We start from the raw sequence: 12,082 nt of genomic DNA, 5'->3' as shown, positions 1-12,082 counted from the left end.
GCAGGAATGACGTATGAGGAGAGATTGTGTCGATTGGGCTTATACTCACTGGAGTTTAGAAGATTGAGAGGGGATCTCATCGAAACCTATAAAATTCTGTCAGGCCTGGACAGACTAGATGCAGGAAGGATGTTCCCGATGGTCGGGGAGTCCAGAACCAGGGGTCATAGTCTAAGGATAAGGGGTAAGCCATTTAGGACTGAAATGAGGAGGAATTTCTTCACCCAGAGAGTGGTGAACCTGTGGAATTCTCTGCCACAGAGGGCGGTGGAGGCCAGTTCATTAAATATATTCAAGAAGGAGTTGGATATATTTCTTAAGGCTAAAGGGATCAAGGGATATGGGGAAAAGGGAGGGACCGGGTACTGAATTTGGATGATCAGCCATGATCTCATTGAATGGCGGAGCAGGCTCGAAGGGCCGAATGGCCTACTCCTGCTCCTATCTTCGATGTTTCTATGTCTATGCCCCATGCTGTGCCAGTATCTGTGCCCTGTGCCTTTCTCTCTCCAGAGCTATCAGCATTCCACAATCCTAGGAATGGGATTAATCCTTGACTAAAAACCGCTCTGCCCCTCACATGGACGGCAGGGGAGGTCAAAGCCATTACTGTATAACAAAAACACAAATTACAGTCAGCGTTTGTACAGGGGACGATGTGAGTGTTTCAGGTGGGCAGCTGTGTAACTAACGCACAGAAATAATATCAAGAAAAAAAGTCATTTACAGTAAACTCTTGTTTAAGCGGCACTTTAATCATCCGGAATACTTAAATAACCGGCAAAATAGATATATCTCAATACAAAACAACACCTCAATAACCGGTAATCTTGCCAAATCCATCCAGCACTCGTTTTGCCGAGTCCGAGTCTCCCGCGGTGGCCGAGTTAGTCAGTGGTGATGGTGAATGGAAAAGCAGCACCGTGTTAGGTCTACCTCTCTGTTATCCAGAATTTTTCATCAACCGGCAGCATCCTGGTCCCATAAGAAAGAGTTTACTGTATTGAGGTTGGAAAATCAGAGAGAAAAGTGGAAGACTCATGGACTGACTTGTTACTGGGGTGGACCGACTGGTTCGCGAGAGGGACCGACTGGTTCGCGAGAGGGACCGACTGGTTCGCGAGAGGGACCGACTGGTTCGCGAGGGGGACCGACTGGTTCGTGAGGGGGACCGACTGGTTCGTGAGGGGGACCGACTGGTTCAAGAGAGGGACCGGCTGGTCCGTGAGAGGGACCGACTGGTTCGCGAGAGGGACCGACTGGTTCGCGAGAGGGACCGACTGGTTCGTGAGAGGGACCGACTGGTTCGTGAGAGGGACCGACTGGTTCGTGAGAGGGACCGACTGGTTCGTGAGAGGGACCGACTGGTTCGTGAGAGGGACCGGCTGGTTCGTGAGAGGGACCGGCTGGTTCGTGAGAGGGACCGGCTGGTTCGTGAGAGGGACCGACTGGTTCGCGAGAGGGACCGACTGGTTCGTGAGGGACCGACTGGTTCGCGAGAGGGACCGACTGGTTCGTGAGAGGGACCGACTGGTCCGTGAGAGGGACCGACTGGTCCGTGAGAGGGACCGACTGGTTCGTGAGAGGGACCGACTGGTTCGTGAGAGGGACCGACTGGTTCGTGAGGGACCGACTGGTTCGTGAGAGGGACCGACTGGTTCGTGAGAGGGACCGACTGGTTCGTGAGGGACCGACTGGTTCGTGAGAGGGACCGACTGGTTCGCGAGAGGGACCGACTGGTTCGCGAGAGGGACCGACTGGTTCGCGAGAGGGACCGACTGGTTCGCGAGAGGGACCGACTGGTTCGCGAGAGGGACCGACTGGTTCGTGAGAGGGACCGACTGGTCCGTGAGGGGGACCGACTGGTTCGCGAGAGGGACCGACTGGTTCGCGAGAGGGACCGACTGGTTCGTGAGAGGGACCGGCTGGTTCGTGAGAGGGACCGACTGGTTCGTGAGAGGGACCGACTGGTTCGTGAGAGGGACCGACTGGTTCGTGAGGGACCGGCTGGTTCGTGAGAGGGACCGACTGGTTCGTGAGGGACCGACTGGTTCGCGAGGGACCGACTGGTTCGCGAGAGGGACCGGCTGGTTCGTGAGAGGGACCGGCTGGTTCGTGAGAGGGACCGACTGGTTCGAGAGGGACCGACTGGTTCGAGAGGGACCGACTGGTTCGCGAGGGACCGACTGGTTCGCGAGAGGGACCGACTGGTTCGCGAGAGGGACCGGCTGGTTCGCGAGAGGGACCGACTGGTTCGCGAGGGACCGACTGGTTCGCGAGAGGGACCGACTGGTTCGTGAGGGACCGACTGGTCCGCGAGAGGGACCGACTGGTTCGCGAGGGACCGACTGGTTCGTGAGAGGGACCGACTGGTTCGTGAGAGGGACCGGCTGGTTCGTGAGAGGGACCGACTGGTTCGTGAGAGGGACCGACTGGTTCGCGAGAGGGACCGACTGGTTCGCGAGAGGGACCGACTGGTTCGCGAGAGGGACCGACTGGTTCGCGAGAGGGACCGACTGGTTCGCGAGAGGGACCGACTGGTTCGCGAGAGGGACCGACTGGTTCGCGAGAGGGACCGACTGGTTCGAGAGGGACCGACTGGTTCGTGAGGGACCGACTGGTTCGTGAGAGGGACCGACTGGTTCGTGAGGGACCGACTGGTTCGCGAGAGGGACCGACTGGTTCGCGAGAGGGACCGACTGGTTCGCGAGGGACCGACTGGTTCGCGAGAGGGACCGGCTGGTTCGCGAGAGGGACCGACTGGTTCGCGAGAGGGACCGGCTGGTTCGCGAGAGGGACCGACTGGTTCGCGAGAGGGACCGACTGGTTCGCGAGAGGGACCGACTGGTTCGTGAGAGGGACCGACTGGTTCGCGAGAGGGACCGACTGGTTCGCGAGGGACCGGCTGGTTCGTGAGAGGGACCGACTGGTTCGCGAGAGGGACCGACTGGTTCGCGAGAGGGACCGGCTGGTTCGCGAGAGGGACCGGCTGGTTCGCGAGAGGGACCGGCTGGTTCGCGAGAGACCGACTGGTTCGCGAGAGGGACCGACTGGTTCGCGAGAGGGACCGACTGGTTCGCGAGAGGGACCGGCTGGTTCGTGAGAGGGACCGACTGGTTCGCGAGAGGGACCGGCTGGTTCGCGAGAGACCGACTGGTTCGTGAGAGGGACCGACTGGTTCGCGAGAGGGACCGGCTGGTTCGAGAGGGACCGACTGGTTCGTGAGAGGGACCGACTGGTTCGAGAGGGACCGACTGGTCCGCGAGAGGGACCGACTGGTTCGCGAGGGACCGACTGGTTCGTGAGAGGGACCGGCTGGTTCGCGAGAGGGACCGACTGGTTCGTGAGAGGGACCGACTGGTTCGTGAGAGGGACCGACTGGTTCGTGAGAGGGACCGACTGGTTCGTGAGGGACCGACTGGTTCGTGAGAGGGACCGACTGGTTCGTGAGAGGGACCGACTGGTTCGTGAGAGGGACCGACTGGTTCGTGAGAGGGACCGACTGGTTCGAGAGGGACCGACTGGTCCGCGAGAGGGACCGACTGGTTCGCGAGGGACCGACTGGTTCGTGAGAGGGACCGGCTGGTTCGCGAGAGGGACCGACTGGTTCGTGAGAGGGACCGACTGGTTCGTGAGAGGGACCGACTGGTTCGTGAGGGACCGACTGGTTCGTGAGAGGGACCGACTGGTTCGTGAGAGGGACCGACTTGTCCGTGAGAGGGACCGACTGGTTCGCGAGGGACCGACTGGTTCGTGAGAGGGACCGGCTGGTTCGCGAGAGGGACCGACTGGTTCGCGAGAGGGACCGACTGGTTCGCGAGAGGGACCGACTGGTCTGTGAGGGGGACCGACTGGTTCGTGAGAGGGACCGACTGGTTCGCGAGAGGGACCGACTGGTTCGAGAGGGACCGACTGGTTCGCGAGAGGGACCGACTGGTTCGTGAGAGGGACCGACTGGTTCGCGAGAGGGACCGACTGGTTCGCGAGAGGGACCGACTGGTTCGAGAGGGACCGACTGGTTCGCGAGAGGGACCGACTGGTTCGTGAGAGGGACCGACTGGTTCGTGAGGGACCGACTGGTTCGTGAGAGGGACCGACTGGTTCGTGAGAGGGACCGACTGGTTCGTGAGGGACCGACTGGTTCGTGAGAGGGACCGACTGGTTCGCGAGAGGGACCGACTGGTTCGCGAGAGGGACCGACTGGTTCGTGAGAGGGACCGACTGGTCCGTGAGGGGGACCGACTGGTTCGCGAGAGGGACCGACTGGTTCGCGAGAGGGACCGACTGGTTCGTGAGAGGGACCGGCTGGTTCGTGAGAGGGACCGACTGGTTCGTGAGAGGGACCGACTGGTTCGTGAGAGGGACCGACTGGTTCGTGAGGGACCGGCTGGTTCGTGAGAGGGACCGACTGGTTCGTGAGGGACCGACTGGTTCGCGAGGGACCGACTGGTTCGCGAGAGGGACCGGCTGGTTCGTGAGAGGGACCGGCTGGTTCGTGAGAGGGACCGACTGGTTCGAGAGGGACCGACTGGTTCGAGAGGGACCGACTGGTTCGCGAGGGACCGACTGGTTCGCGAGAGGGACCGACTGGTTCGCGAGAGGGACCGGCTGGTTCGCGAGAGGGACCGACTGGTTCGCGAGGGACCGACTGGTTCGCGAGAGGGACCGACTGGTTCGTGAGGGACCGACTGGTCCGCGAGAGGGACCGACTGGTTCGCGAGGGACCGACTGGTTCGTGAGAGGGACCGACTGGTTCGTGAGAGGGACCGGCTGGTTCGTGAGAGGGACCGACTGGTTCGTGAGAGGGACCGACTGGTTCGCGAGAGGGACCGACTGGTTCGCGAGAGGGACCGACTGGTTCGCGAGAGGGACCGACTGGTTCGCGAGAGGGACCGACTGGTTCGCGAGAGGGACCGACTGGTTCGCGAGAGGGACCGACTGGTTCGCGAGAGGGACCGACTGGTTCGAGAGGGACCGACTGGTTCGTGAGGGACCGACTGGTTCGTGAGAGGGACCGACTGGTTCGTGAGGGACCGACTGGTTCGCGAGAGGGACCGACTGGTTCGCGAGAGGGACCGACTGGTTCGCGAGGGACCGACTGGTTCGCGAGAGGGACCGGCTGGTTCGCGAGAGGGACCGGCTGGTTCGCGAGAGGGACCGGCTGGTTCGCGAGAGGGACCGACTGGTTCGCGAGAGGGACCGACTGGTTCGCGAGAGGGACCGACTGGTTCGTGAGAGGGACCGACTGGTTCGCGAGAGGGACCGACTGGTTCGCGAGGGACCGGCTGGTTCGTGAGAGGGACCGACTGGTTCGCGAGAGGGACCGACTGGTTCGCGAGAGGGACCGGCTGGTTCGCGAGAGGGACCGGCTGGTTCGCGAGAGGGACCGGCTGGTTCGCGAGAGACCGACTGGTTCGCGAGAGGGACCGACTGGTTCGCGAGAGGGACCGACTGGTTCGCGAGAGGGACCGGCTGGTTCGTGAGAGGGACCGACTGGTTCGCGAGAGGGACCGGCTGGTTCGCGAGAGACCGACTGGTTCGTGAGAGGGACCGACTGGTTCGCGAGAGGGACCGGCTGGTTCGAGAGGGACCGACTGGTTCGTGAGAGGGACCGACTGGTTCGAGAGGGACCGACTGGTCCGCGAGAGGGACCGACTGGTTCGCGAGGGACCGACTGGTTCGTGAGAGGGACCGGCTGGTTCGCGAGAGGGACCGACTGGTTCGTGAGAGGGACCGACTGGTTCGTGAGAGGGACCGACTGGTTCGTGAGAGGGACCGACTGGTTCGTGAGGGACCGACTGGTTCGTGAGAGGGACCGACTGGTTCGTGAGAGGGACCGACTGGTTCGTGAGAGGGACCGACTGGTTCGTGAGAGGGACCGACTGGTTCGAGAGGGACCGACTGGTCCGCGAGAGGGACCGACTGGTTCGCGAGGGACCGACTGGTTCGTGAGAGGGACCGGCTGGTTCGCGAGAGGGACCGACTGGTTCGTGAGAGGGACCGACTGGTTCGTGAGAGGGACCGACTGGTTCGTGAGGGACCGACTGGTTCGTGAGAGGGACCGACTGGTTCGTGAGAGGGACCGACTTGTCCGTGAGAGGGACCGACTGGTTCGCGAGGGACCGACTGGTTCGTGAGAGGGACCGGCTGGTTCGCGAGAGGGACCGACTGGTTCGCGAGAGGGACCGACTGGTTCGCGAGAGGGACCGACTGGTCTGTGAGGGGGACCGACTGGTCCGTGAGAGGGACCGACTGGTTCGCGAGAGGGACCGACTGGTTCGCGAGAGGGACCGACTGGTTCGAGAGGGACCGACTGGTTCGCGAGAGGGACCGACTGGTTCGAGAGGGACCGACTGGTCCGCGAGAGGGACCGACTGGTCCGCGAGAGGGACCGACTGGTTCGCGAGGGACCGACTGGTTCGTGAGAGGGACCGGCTGGTTCGCGAGAGGGACCGACTGGTTCGTGAGAGGGACCGACTGGTTCGTGAGAGGGACCGACTGGTCTGTGAGGGGGACCGACTGGTTCGCGAGAGGGACCGACTGGTTCGTGAGAGGGACCGACTGGTTCGTGAGAGGGACCGACTGGTTCGTGAGAGGGACCGACTGGTTCGCGAGAGGGACCGACTGGTTCGTGAGAGGGACCGACTGGTTCGTGAGAGGGACCGACTGGTTCGTGAGAGGGACCGACTGGTTCGTGAGAGGGACCGACTGGTTCGTGAGAGGGACCGGCTGGTTCGCGAGAGGGACCGACTGGTTCGTGAGAGGGACCGACTGGTTCGTGAGAGGGACCGACTGGTCTGTGAGGGGGACCGACTGGTTCGCGAGAGGGACCGACTGGTTCGTGAGAGGGACCGACTGGTTCGTGAGAGGGACCGACTGGTTCGCGAGAGGGACCGACTGGTTCGTGAGAGGGACCGACTGGTTCGTGAGAGGGACCGGCTGGTTCGTGAGAGGGACCGACTGGTTCGAGAGAGGGACCGACTGGTTCGCGAGGGACCGACTGGTTCGTGAGAGGGACCGACTGGTTCGTGAGAGGGACCGGCTGGTTCGTGAGAGGGACCGACTGGTTCGAGAGAGGGACCGACTGGTTCGCGAGGGACCGACTGGTTCGCGAGAGGGACCGACTGGTTCGTGAGAGGGACCGGCTGGTTCGTGAGAGGGACCGACTGGTTCGAGAGAGGGACCGACTGGTTCGCGAGGGACCGACTGGTTCGCGAGAGGGACCGACTGGTTCGAGAGAGGGACCGGCTGGTTCGTGAGAGGGACCGACTGGTTCGCGAGAGGGACCGACTGGTTCGTGAGAGGGACCGGCTGGTTCGTGAGAGGGACCGACTGGTTCGTGAGAGGGACCGACTGGTTCGTGAGAGGGACCGACTGGTTCGTGAGAGGGACCGGCTGGTTCGCGAGAGGGACCGACTGGTTCGTGAGAGGGACCGACTGGTTCGTGAGAGGGACCGACTGGTCTGTGAGGGGGACCGACTGGTTCGCGAGAGGGACCGACTGGTTCGTGAGAGGGACCGACTGGTTCGTGAGAGGGACCGACTGGTTCGCGAGAGGGACCGACTGGTTCGTGAGAGGGACCGACTGGTTCGTGAGAGGGACCGGCTGGTTCGTGAGAGGGACCGACTGGTTCGAGAGAGGGACCGACTGGTTCGCGAGGGACCGACTGGTTCGTGAGAGGGACCGACTGGTTCGTGAGAGGGACCGGCTGGTTCGTGAGAGGGACCGACTGGTTCGAGAGAGGGACCGACTGGTTCGCGAGGGACCGACTGGTTCGCGAGAGGGACCGACTGGTTCGTGAGAGGGACCGGCTGGTTCGTGAGAGGGACCGACTGGTTCGAGAGAGGGACCGACTGGTTCGCGAGGGACCGACTGGTTCGCGAGAGGGACCGACTGGTTCGAGAGAGGGACCGGCTGGTTCGTGAGAGGGACCGACTGGTTCGCGAGAGGGACCGACTGGTTCGTGAGAGGGACCGGCTGGTTCGTGAGAGGGACCGGCTGGTTCGTGAGAGGGACCGGCTGGTTCGCGAGAGGGACCGACTGGTTCGCGAGAGGGACCGACTGGTTCGTGAGAGGGACCGACTGGTTCGCGAGAGGGACCGACTGGTTCGCGAGAGGGACCGACTGGTTCGTGAGAGGGACCGACTGGTTCGTGAGAGGGACCGACTGGTTCGCGAGAGGGACCGACTGGTTCGTGAGAGGGACCGGCTGGTTCGTGAGAGGGACCGACTGGTTCGCGAGGGACCGACTGGTTCGTGAGAGGGACCGACTGGTTCGAGAGGGACCGACTGGTTCGTGAGAGGGACCGACTGGTTCGTGAGAGGGACCGACTGGTTCGAGAGAGGGACCGACTGGTTCGTGAGAGGGACCGACTGGTTCGTGAGAGGGACCGACTGGTTCGTGAGAGGGACCGACTGGTTCGAGAGGGACCGACTGGTTCGTGAGGGGGACCGACTGGTTCGTGAGAGGGACCGACTGGTTCGAGAGGGACCGACTGGTTCGTGAGAGGGACCGACTGGTTCGCGAGAGGGACCGGCTGGTTCGTGAGAGGGACCGACTGGTTCGCGAGGGACCGACTGGTTCGCGAGAGGGACCGACTGGTTCGCGAGAGGGACCGACTGGTTCGTGAGAGGGACCGACTGGTTCGTGAGGGACCGACTGGTTCGTGAGAGGGACCGGCTGGTTCGTGAGAGGGACCGGCTGGTTCGTGAGAGGGACCGGCTGGTTCGTGAGAGGGACCGACTGGTTCGCGAGAGGGACCGACTGGTTCGAGAGGGACCGACTGGTTCGCGAGAGGGACCGACTGGTTCGCGAGAGGGACCGACTGGTTCGCGAGAGGGACCGACTGGTTCGCGAGAGGGACCGGCTGGTTCGCGAGAGGGACCGACTGGTTCGCGAGAGGGACCGACTGGTTCGCGAGAGGGACCGACTGGTTCGTGAGAGGGACCGACTGGTTCGTGAGAGGGACCGACTGGTTCGCGAGGGACCGACTGGTTCGTGAGAGGGACCGACTGGTTTGTGAGAGGGACCGACTGGTTCGAGAGGGACCGACTGGTTCGTGAGAGGGACCGACTGGTTCGTGAGAGACCGACTGGTTCGCGAGAGGGACCGACTGGTTCGTGAGAGGGACCGACTGGTTCGAGAGGGACCGACTGGTTCGCGAGAGGGACCGACTGGTTCGAGAGGGACCGACTGGTTCGTGAGAGGGACCGACTGGTTCGTGAGAGGGACCGACTGGTTCGTGAGAGGGACCGACTGGTTCGAGAGGGACCGACTGGTTCGTGAGAGGGACCGGCTGGTTCGTGAGAGGGACCGACTGGTTCGAGAGGGACCGACTGGTTCGTGAGAGGGACCGACTGGTTCGTGAGAGGGACCGACTGGTTCGCGAGAGGGACCGACTGGTTCGCGAGAGGGACCGACTGGTTCGTGAGAGGGACCGACTGGTTCGTGAGAGGGACCGACTGGTTCGTGAGAGACCGACTGGTTCGCGAGAGGGACCGACTGGTTCGTGAGAGGGACCGATTGGTTCGCGAGAGGGACCGACTGGTTCGTGAGAGAGACCGGCTGGTTCGTGAGGGACCGACTGGTTCGAGAGGGACCGACTGGTTCGTGAGAGGGACCGACTGGTTCGTGAGAGGGACCGACTGGTTCGCGAGAGGGACCGGCTGGTTCGTGAGAGGGACCGACTGGTTCGCGAGGGACCGACTGGTTCGCGAGAGGGACCGACTGGTTCGCGAGAGGGACCGACTGGTTCGCGAGAGGGACCGACTGGTTCGTGAGAGGGACCGACTGGTTCGTGAGGGACCGACTGGTTCGAGAGGGACCGACTGGTTCGTGAGAGGGACCGACTGGTTCGTGAGAGGGACCGACTGGTTCGCGAGAGGGACCGACTGGTTCGCGAGAGGGACCGACTGGTTCGCGAGAGGGACCGACTGGTTCGCGAGAGGGACCGACTGGTTCGCGAGAGGGACCGGCTGGTTCGCGAGAGGGACCGACTGGTTCGCGAGGGACCGACTGGTTCGCGAGAGGGACCGACTGGTTCGCGAGAGGGACCGACTGGTTCGCGAGAGGGACCGACTGGTTCGCGAGAGGGACCGACTGGTTCGTGAGAGGGACCGACTGGTTCGTGAGAGGGACCGACTGGTTCGTGAGAGGGACCGACTGGTTCGCGAGAGGGACCGACTGGTGCGCGAGAGGGACCGACTGGTTCGCGAGAGGGACCGACTGGTTCGCGAGAGGGACCGACTGGTTCGCGAGAGGGACCGACTGGTTCGCGAGAGGGACCGACTGGTTCGCGAGAGGGACCGACTGGTTCGCGAGGGACCGGCTGGTTCGCGAGAGGGACCGGCTGGTTCGTGAGAGGGACCGACTGGTTCGCGAGAGGGACCGACTGGTTCGCGAGAGGGACCGGCTGGTCCGTGAGAGGGACCGACTGGTTCGTGAGAGGGACCGACTGGTTCGTGAGAGGGACCGACTGGTTCGCGAGAGGGACCGACTGGTTCGTGAGAGGGACCGACTGGTTCGCGAGAGGGACCGACTGGTTCGCGAGAGGGACCGACTGGTTCGAGAGGGACCGACTGGTTCGTGAGAGGGACCGGCTGGTTCGTGAGAGGGACCGACTGGTTCGTGAGAGGGACCGACTGGTTCGCGAGAGGGACCGACTGGTTCGAGAGGGACCGACTGGTTCGTGAGAGGGACCGACTGGTTCGCGAGAGGGACCGGCTGGTTCGTGAGAGGGACCGACTGGTTCGTGAGAGGGACCGACTGGTTCGTGAGAGGGACCGACTGGTTCGTGAGAGGGACCGACTGGTTCGAGAGGGACCGACTGGTTCGCGAGAGGGACCGACTGGTTCGTGAGAGGGACCGACTGGTCCGTGAGAGGGACCGACTGGTTCGTGAGAGGGACCGACTGGTTCGCGAGAGGGACCGGCTGGTTCGAGAGGGACCGACTGGTTCGTGAGAGGGACCGACTGGTTCGAGAGGGACCGGCTGGTTCGCGAGAGGGACCGGCTGGTTCGTGAGAGGGACCGACTGGTTCGTGAGAGGGACCGACTGGTTCGTGAGAGGGACCGACTGGTTCGTGAGAGGGACCGACTGGTTCGTGAGAGGGACCGACTGGTTCGCGAGAGGGACCGACTGGTTCGCGAGAGGGACCGACTGGTTCGCGAGAGGGACCGACTGGTTCGCGAGAGGGACCGACTGGTTCGCGAGAGGGACCGACTGGTGCGCGAGAGGGACCGACTGGTTCGCGAGAGGGACCGACTGGTTCGCGAGAGGGACCGACTGGTTCGCGAGAGGGACCGACTGGTTCGCGAGAGGGACCGACTGGTTCGCGAGAGGGACCGACTGGTTCGCGAGAGGGACCGACTGGTTCGCGAGAGGGACCGACTGGTTCGCGAGAGGGACCGGCTGGTTCGCGAGAGGGACCGGCTGGTTCGCGAGAGGGACCGACTGGTTCGCGAGAGGGACCGACTGGTTCGCGAGAGGGACCGACTGGTTCGAGAGGGGGACCGACTGGTTCGTGAGAGGGACCGACTGGTTCGTGAGAGGGACCGACTGGTTCGTGAGAGGGACCGACTGGTTCGAGAGGGACCGACTGGTTCGCGAGAGGGACCGACTGGTTCGCGAGAGGGACCGACTGGTTCGCGAGAGGGACCGACTGGTTCGAGAGGGACCGACTGGTTCGTGAGAGGGACCGACTGGTTCGTGAGAGGGACCGACTGGTTCGTGAGAGGGACCGACTGGTTCGTGAGAGGGACCGACTGGTTCGTGAGAGGGACCGGCTGGTTCGAGAGGGACCGACTGGTTCGAGAGGGACCGACTGGTTCGTGAGAGGGACCGACTGGTTCGTGAGAGGGACCGACTGGTTCGTGAGAGGGACCGACTGGTTCGAGAGGGACCGACTGGTTCGTGAGAGGGACCGACTGGTTCGTGAGAGGGACCGGCTGGTTCGTGAGAGGGACCGACTGGTTCGTGAGAGGGACCGACTGGTTCGTGAGAGGGACCGACTGGTTCGTGAGAGGGACCGACTGGTTCGTGAGAGGGACCGACTGGTTCGTGAGAGGGACCGACTGGTTCGTGA

At 63.4% G+C, this 12,082-nt stretch overlaps 1 protein-coding gene across 1 annotated transcript in view; it reads right to left on the bottom strand.

The window, feature by feature from the left end:
• Window positions 1–734: 734 nt before the first annotated feature.
• The window catches only part of LOC147110240 (WD repeat-containing protein 70-like), a 118,794-nt gene continuing 107,446 nt past the window's right edge, over window positions 735–12,082 (bottom strand). Inside the window, exon 5 of the mRNA XM_086004138.1 lies at window positions 735–975. Within this exon, the coding sequence (XP_085860264.1) occupies window positions 933–975 (43 nt within the window). The 3' untranslated portion in view covers window positions 735–932. The remainder of the gene's footprint in view (window positions 976–12,082) is intronic.

This window comes from Somniosus microcephalus, chromosome 12 (genome assembly GCF_052327205.1).
Source record: "Somniosus microcephalus isolate GS21.2 chromosome 12, FLI_Smic_1.0, whole genome shotgun sequence".
In the NCBI taxonomy this organism is placed as follows: Eukaryota; Metazoa; Chordata; class Chondrichthyes; order Squaliformes; family Somniosidae; genus Somniosus; species Somniosus microcephalus.
Note: the sequence above shows the minus strand (reverse complement) of the source record. Positions and strands in the feature narration are given on the sequence as shown.